Raw genomic sequence first — 16,574 nt, forward strand, 5'->3', positions numbered from 1 at the left:
TTTTATTACCCATGACTCCACAGAAAGGCAGTTTGGCTAGGAAAAAAAAATAATGTGGGCTAGTAAATGCCTTTGGTGCTTATTTACCCTCACTCTTTTGCTCACCCCTCTTTAGCCTTATAGTCTCAATCCCAATTCCCATCTATTTTGGTTTCAGCTGATTATATTGTTCTTTTATTTAATTTTTCCCTCACATTTTCCATTCACTTAGAACAGGATCCCACATTAAATGAGGCTCCAGGCTCACTTAAGAATGCATTTTGCAAACCAAATAAAGTAAAATCATCAGTAAATTCCAAATGTTTTATTATGCTCCTCTACACATGCACAAATTCCAGTAAGGCTTTAGTTATGAAAACAATTTAAGACAAGGAGTCCAGATGCAATTAATAATTTTTTCTAACCACACCGTTTATTTTAAGTTTATTAGAAGGTTTTAATATATTCAACTTTTAGAGAGCATACTCAGAGAGAACTTGTATAGACAGAAACCAAAGTAGAGCTTTTCATAAATTGTTTAGCATAAATGAAGATGCTGAAATAAGGACAAATCAAGATCTACCAGAGAAAGTATTAAGAGAGTGGCAAGATAAATGGTTTTGGGACTCCCCAAGTCACCTAATCCAATGATCTGTCATCATAAATTGTAATACATGCAAGAGGCTTCAGCAGTCACAGTGCCACCTTCCCTTTACTTTGAAGGTGAGGGAATTCCAGCTCAGGGATATTAACTACCTGCAAACAGAGACAATAACATAGATCCACAGACTTTTGTTTTCAGCCATCCTTAGCCTTTCCCACTTATTTGCCTTTCCAATTCAGATTGGAATAGAAAGTCCAATCATCCATCCTGACTCTTTTTCTTGATTGTATGACATACTGGACTTCTAGTCTTTTGGTCCTTGCTGCCTTCCAGGTTTTTCAAAATAAAATTTCTTATTTAAAGCGTTAAATGCATTCTTAGATACTTTCCAAGGAAACTGAGTATGGCAGGATGCTACAAGCCAAGGAAGTCTCCATTATGGATTTCTTTGCTGAGTTGGGGTAACTTATTTGTGACTCTTAGGGAGGTACCCTGACATAGAGGTCAGGCTGGTTAGAGCAAGTGGGGCAGGGACACTTGGCTTCTGCCACTCCTTGGGAAGAAAAGACTGCTTCCAGAACACCGTCTTCAGATATACAATTCTCTCTCTAAGCTGCCAGCATCTGTCTTCAGGCCAAGGGAGTATTTCTGGATTTTCACAGGCATATATAATGTGCATATGTGTATTTATGTGTGTATATACATATATATGTATGAAATAATTTTTTTAAATACTGGATTATTTTTCCTTCCTATCTTTGCATGCCCCAAGTATGAAAATAAAAACAGATCTTAACTCTTGGAAGAAAATAAACAATTTAACCAAGATATGCACACTGCAGATATCACAAAAGCTGTGTTCACTATCTGCTATTAGATTTCAGGATTATTGTATCCCATTTATGCATAAAATTCTCCACCCTAAATCCACCCCGCTTTCATACACTCATACACACACACACACACACACACTTTTGTCTAGTCTCACCTCCTTCTTATGACGAGCAAAGACCTGATGGCCTTTAATTCTCAGCTTTTGCACCTTAATGCCTCAAATTCCCACCATGATTTTTAGAGTGGCTTTTAAGAAGAGGGAGAAATAGAAAGTTTAATAACTTATTATTGGTTCATTTATCAGTCAGCAGGGCCTAGAATAACTGGACACAAGTCAGGGATGTTTTGAAAAGATTTGGAGAAGGGAAAATAATCAGTTGATGGAGAATTGGTAGGAACAGCAGAGCCAATTGAGAAGCTGGAAGATTGTGAGTTACTGCTAGACTGGTTAAGGATAGATCTGGGAGAAGAGATTTCCAAAACTGAGGAGGTAGAAGAAGTGTCTCCAATCAAAATTCATTTTAATAAATACTAAATATAAGTTCTATAAAATGCATCTCTGATTAACAGTTTTGAGGTATGGATGAAGTGACTCAAGTGTAAAACTTATGCCAACCTATACTTGCATGCGTGAACTTGAGCCTATATAGTACAAAGCCATGACATCCTCAGGTTAGACAATGAGTTGATCTAAGCCATCTTCACAAAGCATCTAGAGAGCTTTGTAAATTAATTGTGGTCATCCACAGGTATATACTTAACCACATTGTCAGTCTTCTTTTCAAAATTGTGCATGTGACCTTAAGATCAGCAGAATCTTTAAGAATGACAACATGTTTTCAATGTATATCAAATAATACTTAATACTAGGTTACAGCTGCATTTTCTATTTCATTAAACTTAGAGTCACATTTTATTTTCTTAGCTGAGTAGAAAGTTAATATATTTATAGATATTATATTTAATACATTTCTAGAAAGTTAATATATTCTCTTAAACATCAACTGGACACCTTGAACCAACTGATATTAGGTGTCAAAGTAATATTCCTTCAAATTCGTGAATTGTTCACATTAATTTCCACCGATTTCAAAATACTTTGATCTATTTTGAGAGCTTTCACAATTTCTACTGTCTGATGTATGTCAAGGAATCTTCTCTTTATGCAACCCATTTAGATACCACAGAGATGTATCACTTTTTAAGACATTACTAGGGATTCAAATTTAATTCAACCACATGTGGAACTTCCAATGCAAATAACTAATATGACAATTGAGACAGATTCTTTCTACATGCAGCCAAGTTTGCACATGGCATAAAATAACAATATCAAAGCCAACTTTTCCTTGGGACTAGCAAGTTACTTTTGACAATGATTAGAAGATGCATTCTAATTTCAGAAACATAAAAATGTGAAACGTGGGTAGGGAAATTGCCTTCTTCATTTCATGGTATATCATATGCACTTATTATAAAGTTATTTAATTATCTTTGTTTCTATCCATTTTAATGACTATATACAATCTCATGGATTATAGGTACCATAATTTACCTTAAATATATTCTATTATTAGATCATTAGTTTGCTTCCAAATTTTCTCCATTATAATGATAAAACAATAAAATTCATTGGGGATAAATATTTTTACAAACAATTATTTTCTTACATTAGTTCTAGAAGTAAAAATTTTATATTATAGAATAAGAATAGTTCAAGGATTTTGACATGTATTTCCAAATTGTTTCCCAAAGGAATACATTAATTGACACATCATCAATATCAGAAAGTACCAACTTCAATACAACCTTGCCAGCATTGAGTATTATCATTAAAAAAAAGTCAAATTTGCCAAATTTATTGTAATCATTTTAAACAAAATTCTAAACAACTTGTTTTCTGGTTTTTCAGTCTTCCTGAGTTAAAAGCAGAAAATTAGAAGCAGGATGAAGAATATTGAAAAAAAGGCTTGGGCATTTTTGCTGAGATTTGAAGGTGAGAGGGAAGACAGAGATAAAGCAATGTAAAAAATAGAATCCTAGACACCTGGGATCATTTAATTGTCCAACACGTCCTCACTTGGTGTAGGAAATAATAACAGTGTTTATTATAATACTAGATGGTCAAGAAAAATCCAGAATATCCTGGATAAAATTTGTTTTAAAGTGATTTCCACTAAAAAGTAAAAGTAAAGCTTTATGCCAAAAGGGGACCTCTATTGTTGAGCTTACTTATTTTTAGGCCTTGAATTGGTGTGAAGTCACATGATTTTATGCAAGGAGGAGCAAAAAAGGAAGAAAGTATGAGCTTCATATTCTGGAATAAAAACTGAGGGTAAACATCCAGGAATAGGAGAGAATCCCAGAATATCTGACCCTCTCCCATATTGGTTACTATTTTCCTTGAAAACAAAAAGGCCTCACTCTACATATTCTTATCTTCACAAGCAGCAAGGAATTGAGAAACCAACGAGGTGCATTTCTCCATAAACTTCTTCAAACATGCTAAGGATGAATGGAATCTCAAGACTGGCTATTAAATCTATGGAGTAAAAGAGAAATCCTGTTCCCTTAGTAATGTAGAAAAAAGAAAGAAAGAAAGGAAGAAGAATGTAGGCTAGAGAAAGAAAACAAATGTGAAACGTTCCACATAGTTTCAAGAAAATATAGAATAGATATCCTTCTCTCTTTCACTTTTACATAGTTCCAATGCTCCTGCACCTTTGACTTTTTCTAAAGTTGTCCCCACTTGCTCCCAAAAGCTAATATATCTAATCTCAACAAGTTTGCTTCTTGGTTACTCAGTAGCACTAGGTGTTCAATCACTTTTTTTTTTCTGTTACTTTCTTTCCCTTAAAAGGATTCGGATATTTAAATCTCATCTTTAAAGCTATTCACCTATAGCTCTCCAGCATTTCATTGATAACGTTTTTTGAAATAGCTTCTGCCTCTGCTTCTTACTATCCGCCAGCTAGTTGAATTCTTACAATATGGGTTTCGGTCCCATCATTCTAATGAACTTTCTTTTAGGCCCAGATGAATTTGTAACCACCAAAGTCCAGTGTCAGTGTCTTCAACCTAATCATATTTGACCTCCAGCATTTGGTCTCTGTTTGTTATTCATAACTTGATGCCCTTTCCCTCTTGGTTTCCAAGTCTTTGCGTTACCCTGGTTTTCCTTGTTTCTTTCTGTCACCTTCTTCCCTCTTCTTCTGCATCACTTAATTCTCACCCAATGGAAAAAATATGTAGTCATTTTTCTGTCTCTTTTCTGCGTACTATTTCCTCTAGCTAAATCTTAGACTTGACAATCTCAGCCACCCTTAGAGTTTCAAAATCAGTTTAGGTGAAGGATTCCCAAATTGGCATGATCACTTTATTCCTCTTCCGCATTTCCAGTTGCCTTCTGTTTATCTCCCTCTTAATATCCTGGTTGCATCTCATATTGGACAAGACCAATGCCAAACCCATCTCCCTAAGCTAGTTATACCTCCTGACTTTTTGAACAATTTTTTTAAATTTTGAAATACTTTTAAACTTACAATTACATGACAGTTGAAAAAATACAAACCCCATACTGAGAACTCCAACATACACTTAACCCCAATTCCAATACCCAGATCCACCATTTATAACATTTTGCCACATTGGCTGTATCATTCTATCAATCTATCCATCTATGTATCAATCTACTTATCTGCCTATCTATCTATTTATCTTTCATCTATGTATCTATTCATTTTCTGAACACTTGAGTGTAGGTCGTACATAACATGCTTCTTGAAAACTTAATTTTGCTTTGTACCTTTCCTAAGCTGTTCTAGTTTGCTGTCTGCCAGAATGCAGCATACTAGGAATGGAATGGCTTTTTAAAAGGGGAATTTAATAAATTGCTAGTTTACAGTGCTAAAGGTCAAGAACTTGTCCCAATTAAAACAAGTCTATAGAAATGTCCAACAAAGTCATCCAGGAAAAGATACCTTGGTTCAAGAAGGCCGATGAAGTTCAGGGTTTCTCTTTCAAGTGAGAAGGCACATGGCAAACACAGTTAGGGTTTCTCTCTCAGCTGAAAGGGCACATGGCGAACACGGCATCGTCTGCTAGCTTTCTCTCCTGGCTTCCTGTTTCATGAAGCCCCCTGGGAGGTGTTTTCCTTCTTCATCTCCAAAGGTCGCTGGCTGGTGGGCTCTCTGCTTCTCGTGGCTATGTTGTTTTTCCTCTGCTTTCTCTAAATCTCTCCTTTCTCCAAAATGTTTCTTTTTTAATAGGATTTCAGTAAGCTAATCAAGACTCACATAGAATGGATGGGGACATGTCTCTATCTAATCAAGTTTAATACCCACATTGATTGAGTCACAACTACATGGAGATAACCCAACCAAGTTTCCAACCTATAGTACTGAATAAGGACTAAGAGAAAAGGTTGCTCCCACAAGATTGCTTAGGATTGAATCATGGCTTTTCTAGGGTACATAAGGACAAGGGTATTCACTTGTGTAACCACCTTAAGTGCAATTATCAAGTTCAAGAAATTTAACATTGTATAAAGCTAATAGTCTATATTCCCTTGTTTTCACATGTTCCAATAATGTCCTTTTGAATCTTGAGTCTTTCCCCCTTCCTTGCTATTTCCCTCACAGGATACTGTATTGTATTTAATTATCATTGCCTCTTTGCTTGCTCTTTCTTTCTTTTACGGTAGCAACATACATACAATAAACTTGCCCATTTCAGCCACTTCCAAGCATGCCATTCAGTGGGATTAATCACATTCACAATATTGTGGTACCCTAACCACCTTCCATCACTAAAATTTTCCAATTTCTCCAAACACAAACCTTATACCCACTATGCGTTAAATCCCCTTTCTCCTGCCTCCTTCCCCACCCTGGCAATCTGTATTTTAATTTCTGTCTCTACGAGCTTGCATTTTTTCTTTGTAGTTACTATGGACTTAAATTTAACATCTAAATCTATACCGTCTCATTGATTTTGATACCAACTTAATTGCTATGTTCCCATAGCCTTCCATTCCTCCACATGTAGGTAGTTCTTGTCACAAATGTCACGTTTATACATTATAAGTCTAAAACCACCAATTTATCATTACATTTTATGCATTAGCCTTTTAGAGCTGTAGGAAGTAAAAAGTGGGATTACAACCCAAAGATACAGTTGTACTGGAATTTATATTTACCCATGTCATTACTCTTACTGGAGCGCTTCATTTCTCCATGCAGCTTTGATCTATTATCTTCTCACCTTTTCTTTTAACCTGAAAAACTCTCTTAAGCATATGTGGTAAGGTTGGTCTAATGCTGATGAACTCCCTCAGCTTTTGTTTAACTGGCAATTATTTAGTCTCTCCATCAGTTTTGAAAGACAGATTTTCTGATTATAGAATACTCTTGTCCCTAACCTCCTCCCTCCTCTAACCCAGCCTCCCCAAAGCTGCACAGTTCTGTTCACATCACTCCCTAATCGAAGTCTTATACTCATTAATTACTGCCTAATTATCTAGCTCTAGTCTAACATTTAGAATACCTCATGAGTGAGCCCACCTACTTTTCAAGGCAAATCTCACACTAATGTTATTCGATTTACAATTCTCCCAAAATATTCTTGAATTTTATCTTGACTTGAACTCCTCCCTGTTTCCCATGTCTACTAACCTGTATTCTCTCCAGCTACTAGTCCAACTCTTCCTCCATTCTTTCCACCCATTCCACAATTCCTGACATATAGCAGAAGACTTCACCTTCTGCCTCATGAAGAGACTGGTGTAACTGAGTAGGAACTATCAACTAGCTCCCTCTGCACACACATAAATTTAACTACACCTATGTCTGTTATCTATTCTTTTCCTACAGTTTCAGTAAAATAAGTCACTTCTTCCTGCCCAGAATTTACCCCTCCGTCTTGTTCTGCGTCCCATATCTTACCATTTTTTCAAGCATCTTGCTTCATCTGTATGTCCTCTGTATCCTCTATCTTCTACCTCTCACTTTCTACCCTTCCTCTGACCTTCTTTCCATTTTATAAGCAGTTGCATCCCTCACTTCTAAAAAATGAACTCTTTCCTGACCTTCAGTCCCCTTTAGCAATCATTTTAGCTTCCTTTTTTAAAAAAATCTGGGAAAAGTTGTTTGTACTCATTTATCTATTTTCCTACCTCAAATCCACTTTTTCACTCATGGCATTATGATTTCTATTCCTACCACTCACCTGAAAGTGCTATTACCATGGTTTCCAATAACATTATAGTTGCTAACTCAAATTACTGCTTTTCAGTCTTTATTTCAATTGACATCTCTGCAGCCTTTGAAACCCTTCACCAATCTATCCTTGTTGAAAGTGCCCCTCCCTTGTTTTGAATGGCACCGTTCTATCAGGGTTTCCTCTTATCCCTCATAACATTTCTACTTAGTCTCGTTAAAAGGCTCCTCCCTTTCATCTCTTTCCTCAATGGTTCTGTTCTCAGCCCTCTGATCATCAGGTTTTCTCAGGGTGAGTCCATCTGCTTCCATGGATCAACTATTATCCTTTTGCTAATGACTCCCAAATCTCAACTTCAGTTCAAATCTCTGCCCAGGTGCTAGAACTATAAACTCATCTGCCTCCTAGTAATTACCATTTGGCATCTCCAACTCAACCTCATACACATAAACAAAAATACTCATTTCATGCATTCATTTTCTTCATCTCCAACCACCACTGAACGACCCTAACCTTCCTCATCTTCTACCTAGATTGATGACACAACAATCCACATCGTCACGCAAACCAGCATCATCTAATGAGTCTCTTGGTTCTGTTGATTCCATCACCCTAATAGCTTGTCAACCCAAATTTCTCAGAATACAAGGGTACAGCTTCCTATCTGGTCTTTACCTCCAGTACATCTCACACCTCCACATTCCAATCTCTACAACCATCCAGAATGATGTCTGTTACATGCATATTCGACGAGGCCACTCATCTGCCTTAAAACCCATTGCATGAGCTCCCATGGCATTCAAAATAAAACCAAAACGTTTGACCCTTAAACCCATATTCTTTATACCACAGAATACCCTGTGATTGCTAATGATGGTTTATACAGAGTTCATGAGAGTTTACAAAGTATTTTCACACACATTACTTAATTTAACCTTCATTATACCTTGTAAGATATACTTCCAAGTTAATTTGAAGGTGAAAAAACTGCAGTTAAAAAATATCAAGGGAACTACCCAGGGTCACGGGGCTGGAGAGGCTGGAGCAAGGTCTTGAAGGTCCATCTTGCCTTCTTGAACTCTGCTGTTTCTACCCTTCTCACTTGGTACTTCTCACCCCACCTCCACGGTTCTCAGCCAGGCTTGGCTTTCAGAATCACCTGGGAAGCTTTTAAACTATAATGATGTCTGGGCTCCACTGACAGAAGGTCACCCTTAATTACTCCAGGAGAGGATCTGCCTGTGTTTTGTAAAGTTTCTTAGGTGGTTATATTGCACGGCCATAATCATTTTAAATAAAGACATATTACTTGTACATCTTTGAATGCTTCTTGAAGTCAGGATCATCTTTAAAACCTATATATATCTCTTTAGACTTTAGACTTCAAACCCCATATATATATTTAGACTTTAAATGCAGTCAGCATACAAACAAAACTTGAGTAAAAAAAGAAAGGGGGCAGGCCACGGTGGCTCAGCAGGTAAGAGTGCTTGCCTGCCATGCCCGAGGACCTGGGTTCGATTCCTGGTGCCTGCCCATGTAAAAAAAAAAAAAAAAAGAAAGGTATAATATAGTTCCATTATATGGCATATCCAGAATGACAATCAAATCAAATTCATGTGAGAAAAAAAAGGTTAATGTCAAAATTCAGAGGACCAAATTAAAAAAAAAAAAATCTGAAGGGAGAAAAAATGTTTGTTCAGAGTCTGGGGTTTAAAATGTGGCCCTAGAAAAAAAAATTAAACTCTTCTTATGTTCTGGTGGAAGCAATTTATAGTTGTTCTCATCAGTTCTGGAATGAGCTGGTCCCACTAACCTAATCCTGGCATTTACTAAACTGTTTATTTGCAACAGTTTGCAAAATCTCGCCCATTTGTATCTTCCTTTTCTGTGATGTAACTGATATCAGAAGATATAGTCAGTGCTGCACTTAATGGTGAAGCAGTTTTTCTTTTCCTTCCAATCCAGCCTTCTGACACATTCTCATTTTTAAAAGCAGGTAGTATATGTTTATTAGTTTTTTTAAACAGCAAGCAAAAGGGAAATTAAAATGGTTGTTTAAGTTCTTCCCCATGATACTTGAGAAATACTAGGACAATGACATTTAAGAGCCCAGCTTAAAAAAGAAAAAAATATTTGCCATCCAAATCAGCTAAAGAACTGTTCTCTGCTCTCTTACCCTTGAGTATTTTTCCAGAAAAGGAAATATCTGCTGACATTCTGGATGCCTCCAAGCAAGACAGACCTCCCCATCAATAACCATTGTGGAAACCCTGCAATTTCTGTAAGAAGAAAATCTGCCTCCGAGCTACAGATGGGCTTAGTGACCTGGGAGAGATGGTTTGCAGCACAGGGCATAACAGATGTTCCTAAGCAAGAACTGGGAAAGAGAATTCAGCATTGGCTCAGAACAGCAACCTTTCAAACTTGTTTGCCTGGGATAGCAAGAGAAATATTTTATATATTGGCCTAGTGTATATGTGTGTGTGTATTTGAAACTAAATCCATAAGGAAAAGTTTTGCAATCCATTAGTGGTTTGTGGAATCGATTCAGCATTAAAAAAAAATAATAGAAAATATCGGCTTATCTTTTACATAGTAAAGGTAAGTATTGTTTGTGACTTTAGTTTTATACGTGAATTTCTAAAAGGAGTAAGCTCATAGGAGGTTGCTAAACCAAAAGAAATAAAATTAAATAACAATATCCATGAAAGGATATGGAATAAACATCTGTTAAACAATGGGTGCCAGAAAGTTTCAATTATTCATTCAATGAATATATTCAACAAAGATTTGTATTTCAGGCACCATGTTAAACAGAGGGAAAGAAATTCTAGGTCCAAAGTTTCTCCTCTGCCCACCGGTTCTGCCATCCTCAACCTTACCTACATTAAAAACAATAGCTGGTGCCACATTTCAGCGAGAAGGAGAAGCTTAGAGTCGGGAAAAGGTAGACACAGCTGGAGTAGCATATGTAGTCCTGTCAACACCACTTTTCTTGTTCTGTCCTGGGGTCTTTGGCCCTGGATGACCAGTACTCCCATTATGAATCCCCACCGTTAAGGGTCCCCAGATCTGGTGTTCAGCCAAGACCAGCACTCCTGAGCAGTGACTTCCTCTTCTGCCTAAAATTTACCATACCAGCTCAAAGGATATTGAACTAGGCTAGACAGATTCTGTCCCTGTTCTCATGGAGCTTTGGAGTCTGGTGGCAGGCAGACATTAAACGGTAAGAATAATATGGGATTATCATTACAAAGGAGAAGAAAAGAGAGAGATGGGAATTTATAACAGAGTAATTTAACCAAGTCTAGTCAAAGGTAGGCTTCTCTGAAGCAATGACATTTGAGTTGAAATCTGTGATAAATAGCCATTAGCTAGGTTAGAAGGTGGGTTTTAGGGTATGGGTCATTGTGCACAGAATGTCTATTTACTAGACAGATTGTGCACCTTTGGACAAAGTTTTAGACTCTTTTAAGCCTCGGGTTTCATGTGTATAAAATGAAGGGGAAAAAAACCAGCCTCAGAGTATTTCAGGTGAAGTACTTAGCATAGGATCTGCACTCAGTGGCTGATACATGGCCACCAGCAAAGGTAGTGGTGGGGGAACTGGTGATACTAGTGATGAAACTCAGGCAATGGAATGCTTATTTCCAGGAGAAAGATGAGATGTATGTCAGTCTTCACAGTCTAGGAATTGTGGGGGAGCTGCAAATTCATGTGTCTCTTTCATCTGAATTAGAAGTAATTTGAGGAGCAACAAATGGTTGTATGCAGCATGCAGAAGGAAGCAAACAAGCTTCAGGACACGGGTACAGTCAACCACCAGTCAACTGGTGGTTCAGATGACTAAGAGCCTCCACCTAGGAATAGAGGCCCAGGATGTCCTATAGCTATAGATCTGTCTTGAGAGCAGGAATGTGGGATTCCTGCTTTCATTAACTCATTATCCTCTCTGTATGATGGTTTACAATGAACCTTCCTTTCTTATTTCCGAGGGAAACAAAACATGCTTCAGTAGTACAAATTGAAGTCAAGCAAGACCGATGAGAACCCTTGGTTGATGCTCTTCTTTCAGTTATGTCAAGTCACATGACTAATTTTATCAAATGTCAGGATGCACAATCATTTTTTTAAATACTAGTAATTTTTCTGTCATATTGACCCAAGGATAAGCAGAAAATGTCTATGCAAGTGAATACATTTCCCATGCAGCAATGGGAAACCACAATTCAGTACTGTTCATTCATCTTTCTATGAGAGAAAGGAAATTATTCTTTTGGTCAATATTTCTTAAGAACACTAACAAGCATTCCTTCATAAATTCTTTTAATTTAAAGTGGCCTGGCATTAAATAAGCCATATTCAATGAATAATAGTATCCCAAGAATACACCAAGGCAAAAGAGCCCCATTACAAATCTATCTTTCCAAAATCTTTCAAAGGCTGCATGGAACCTGAGTTTTATATAATTCTTCAGCGTGGCATGGGCGTGCTGATTCCAATACATGTTTTTCTGAATTCATTTGTATGTGACTCCCAAACACTCCAGCTGAACTAGATTGCTCATGGTTTCCCAAATATAACCTTCATTTCCTGGCTCCCTGCCTTTTTGTATGTCATTCCTTTCGTCTGTAACAATGTCCCCTACTCTGTAAAACCTTACCATTCATCTGATGATCCATCTCAAATGCCATCTTTCTTTTAAAATCATTGTCTTTCTTGGTCTCTGAAATGTAATGGGACCTTCTTGTCTCATAATTCCTCCCAATTCTCTGGGTGATAAACAATTGTTTTTATGCTCTTTGTGCTTTTAAATTATTTATTTGTCTCTCTTCTCTTTCTTGATTGCAAATTCCTTCACACCACTGCTGCTTGCACCATTCTTGTATTCCTGTACCATTTGTTCACAAGGCTTTTTGCTAAGGTTCAGCTTAAGAGTTGAGCACACGGGCTTCAGTGTTAGAAGGAAAGGGAATGAAGTCCTGCCTGTACCATGTGCAGATTGTGTGACTTTGGTTAAATGAATTAAATTTTTAAAACCTCTATTTCTTCATTTGCAAAATAGCTAGGGAATAAGATACTGGGATACACAGCAACAAATTGAGTGGCCCTGATATATAACATTTCTTAATCTGCTTTGGGTCAAATAGTACACTTTAACAATCTGATGAGGCCTCTGAATTTTGCCCTAAGAGAAATATGCAAACCTTCATGCACATTCAATGTCACACAAAGTCCTGCAATAGCCATTCGTGCTTCAGAGTAGAGATCTCAAAGTATGATCTACATATCCCTAATGGTCCCCAAGATCCTTTTAGGATGCACATGAGATCAGATCTATTTTCATAATTATATGCAGGCATTATTTGCCTTTTACTCTGTGTTAAGATTTGCACCGTTGATGAAAATCAATAATGGATAAAACCCTTGGCCCCTAAACTTAAATCAAGGTAATAGCACCAAACTGCAGCAGTGCTGTATTATTCCCTGTCATGACTGGCAGTTAAAAAAAAAAAGTTTCACTGAAGAAAGCCCTTTATTAAGCAGTACAAATTTGCAATCTTATTAGAGCTCAAACTTTGAGTCCCATTCTATGCATGAAATAGTGAACACACACCCAGCACCTCTGCGGCATACTCAAGTACAAATAGCTGTCTTGAGGAAAGGCACTCATGTTTGAGCTGTAACCACTTTTTTTTTAACGGAACATCATTTTTATTTAAAAGAATGACTGACTAATAAAATAATGTTACTCAGACCATAGTTTGGGTATTTGGCAGACAAAAAGAACAAAGTAAACCTTCAAAGAGAAATAACAAAGTATTTGTTGCCAAAGGTAAAACGTAGCTTTCAAGTGAAAATGAGAATTTTGGAAAACTTATGCCACCACGACAGCTTCCCAATACCTAAAGACTTCTGAGGAGGTCAAAAGTAATGCTAATAAATATGACTTTTCTATATATTGTATAATGAAATGCATCAACATTTGCAAGCTCTGCCTAACTAAGAAAACCAATATTTTCCAAACAACCAATTGCTTTCAGATTGTTAGAAGTACATCAATAATGTTTTAAATTATACATTAAATATTCATATATTAACAATACAAATATTTTTATAATTAATAAATACCACTTGTCAAGTTTTGCTATAGTATCAAAACAAAATAGTCACAATTCTCTGAAAAGGGTAATAAAATACTCCTCGCTTTTACAACTATATATCTGTGTGAGGCCAGACTCTCTTCAGCCAAAACAATATATTGCCACAGTTTGACAGCAGAAGCTTCTATTTAGCTGAAAATAAAGAAGTTGGCAAAAACATGAAACAATGCCTTTTTTCTCACTTTTTTAGGTTTTAGAAAATATAGCTATTTTTCATGATAATCTTAGTTAGGTAAATATGTAATGGGTTTATCATTTTACTTTTTAATAATTTAATAAACATTTTTAAACTTATTTTATTTTAAATTTCTAGTATAGCAAACATCCATAGTCATAACCTAGATGACCTAAAGCTCTTTAGAGTCCTCAATCTTTCTAAGAGTGTTGTAAGAACCATTCCACCAGGAGGGTCATAGCTCTCAGGTTAAGACCCTGCTCTAAAAAACCACCCACAGTCCTATGAAGTGATACTTAAGCTTCCGCCACCATTCACAGGTTTCCCCTTCAGTCAGGTCTCTCTGTGCCAGGAAATGAACCCCGTTGGCTCATGAATGCAGAGGTGAGCCAAGAAAAGAACTGTGCAAAGTTACAAGGAAGCCTGTTTCATTACTCTATTCCCCCTGCCCCAGTAAGAATCCTGAAAATGTAGCTGAAGAGTAGATTTCTTGGTAAAACTGAATTGCATTTTGGATGCTCTGAGATGCAGTATTTTTTGTAAAGGAAGCATGCAACCATTTCTTGAGTGAACATTTTCACATAATGGGGCCAACTTTGCACTGACCTTCAACCTCCACACACAATCTCAAAGTTCTTTTTGCAGATGGGCCATAGTTTTATCTGGCCATTACTTTATTTTATTTATTAATAAATAAAAATTTGATTATTTATTAATCAGAACAAAAACTGAATGGCATGCAGACAATTAACACTTTTAAGGAGACTTTCGTGCCTTAAAGGTACAAACAGTATTTGTAGAAATATTCAGCTTGGTGAATCCAATGCTCAGTTAACACTTCCCAGAACCATAAGAAAACATTTGACCAAAAAATGAACTTCTTTCCTCCTCTACTGCTCAGATGGATGTAAAGAAAGTGTTGGAAGAAAGAAAAAAGAAGAGGAAAGAAAAGTTGCCTGCTAGGAAAAGGAGGCTTTTATGGCCTCACTGAGGTGCCAAGATCTGACCCAAAGCCCTTTTGGTTGCCATCTTGCCCTGTCTTCCTGGGCTGGTCCTCGGCCGCTCAGCAGAAAATACAGATGGGCGTCCTCTCTACTACTGGGTTGGATCTGCAGTTAGTTTTGCCACCTATAGCCCTAGAATTTGCTGAATTGGGGAAGGTCCTGGAGCACTGAGAACTTTTGACTCACTGCATCATGTGCTGGCTTCCAGGAGATTTCAAGAGCAAGCTGTGTAAAGCCTCTATAAAAATACAAATCTCTAAATGGGAGCTCCTTAGCAGGAGTTGTAGTGTCTGAATATATGGGTAGGATAACTGGGATTCACAATTTAAAAAAAAAATCACCCAGGAAATCCATTTTCTAGGAAGAAATGTTAGAGGGGTGTGGAAATTCTTTGGCTTTAAGATGCTTCACAATCTCTTCTCTATCAAGTAACCTGCACGAACAGTTCACCTTGTCTACTGATGAAGGGAAAATTCTTGAGGTTTTTGATATCTGAGCTTTCACATCTTTGCACACCTGCCCCTTAGAGGTCCTAAGGTTAAAGTCTTAAAGGTAAAATTTATACTAGCATGTAAAACAGCTTCCAAACGCTTACCAGCTTCTCTGCTGGTGCAGTGAAAGTAAACAATCTGAAATAAGATTACAGTTTAAAAAAAGTCTTTATGGTGTTCCTCAGATACTGCTTTTCACTTTTGGGTCTTTTCCACTCTCATTTCTATCCAAATTTTATTCCAGCTTGCCTCCTTGCCTCCCCCATTCCTCCAGGAATCCTTCAAAGTTCTTACCTACACCTCCCTGTTGTCTATATATTTGGTTTCAATTCATTCTCTTTTCATGTCATCAAAATTTTATTTATTAATAAAAATCTATTGAGCAACTTCTATGTGTCAGGAATAGTTCAAGGCACTGGAAGAATAAAAGACACTATCCCTATTCTTAAAGAACTTAACCACTACTTGGGAGAGACAGAAGCACAATTTTAATTCAGTACAAGTGCTATAAAAATAATTTTCAGAAATACTCTCTACTTATGGATTTGTCTGTTCATCTTGATTTGAATTCCTGTGATGTGTGGTTATATGTCTCTGTTTCTATTAAATCCATCAAAGAAATCTCAGGCCAGAGACAGTACTCAATAATTATTATAAACTAAAGAAAGAAGATACTGAACCCTCATTTAAAAGTAGTGTGTCCTCAACCACATCAGAGGCTAGAGCTCTGCCATATCCTGTGTGTGACTACATCTGAACCAAAAGACATGCAAGAATTCCAATGGAGTTTTCCCAACTTCTGTGGAATTGGGTGTGGCCAATTCAAAATCCTGGTCTGTGCCAGTAAACCTCACTGAAGAGTTGGCAGAGTAGATGAAACCTCAGGAACCTGGGACTTTACAAAGCCTTAATTTCAAATTCTACAGGATTCAACTCAATCCTTACCAACATCATACAATAATAAATTGAATAATGCAATGTTTGAAAAACATCTCCTCACAGGTCAGACTAGCCCAGAAGATAAAGGGGTCAGTTGTTGGACTTTTTGCCTATTTGAGGCATATCGTGGTGGGCTGGGCAGGGGTGAAAGGTAAATAGCATCAG

General features: G+C 37.0%; 1 protein-coding gene across 18 annotated transcripts in view; it reads right to left on the bottom strand.

The window, feature by feature from the left end:
• LOC143676488 (uncharacterized) overlaps positions 1-16,574 on the bottom strand; it is a 339,453-nt gene that overhangs the window by 77,451 nt on the left and 245,428 nt on the right. Inside the window, exons 1-2 of one of the 18 annotated variants that reach the window (XM_077151997.1) lie at positions 8,049-8,145; positions 6,615-6,704 (exon numbers count right to left, since the gene is read on the bottom strand). The exons of the other annotated variants lie outside the window; for them this stretch is intronic. Of the exons in view, the coding sequence (XP_077008112.1) occupies positions 6,615-6,645 (31 nt within the window). The 5' untranslated portion in view covers positions 6,646-6,704; positions 8,049-8,145. Of the gene's footprint in view, positions 1-6,614; positions 6,705-8,048; positions 8,146-16,574 lie in introns of those variants that run through there. 18 annotated transcript variants of the gene reach the window in all.

The sequence above is a fragment of the Tamandua tetradactyla genome, chromosome 3, assembly GCF_023851605.1.
Source record: "Tamandua tetradactyla isolate mTamTet1 chromosome 3, mTamTet1.pri, whole genome shotgun sequence".
NCBI lineage: Eukaryota > Metazoa > Chordata > Mammalia > Pilosa > Myrmecophagidae > Tamandua > Tamandua tetradactyla.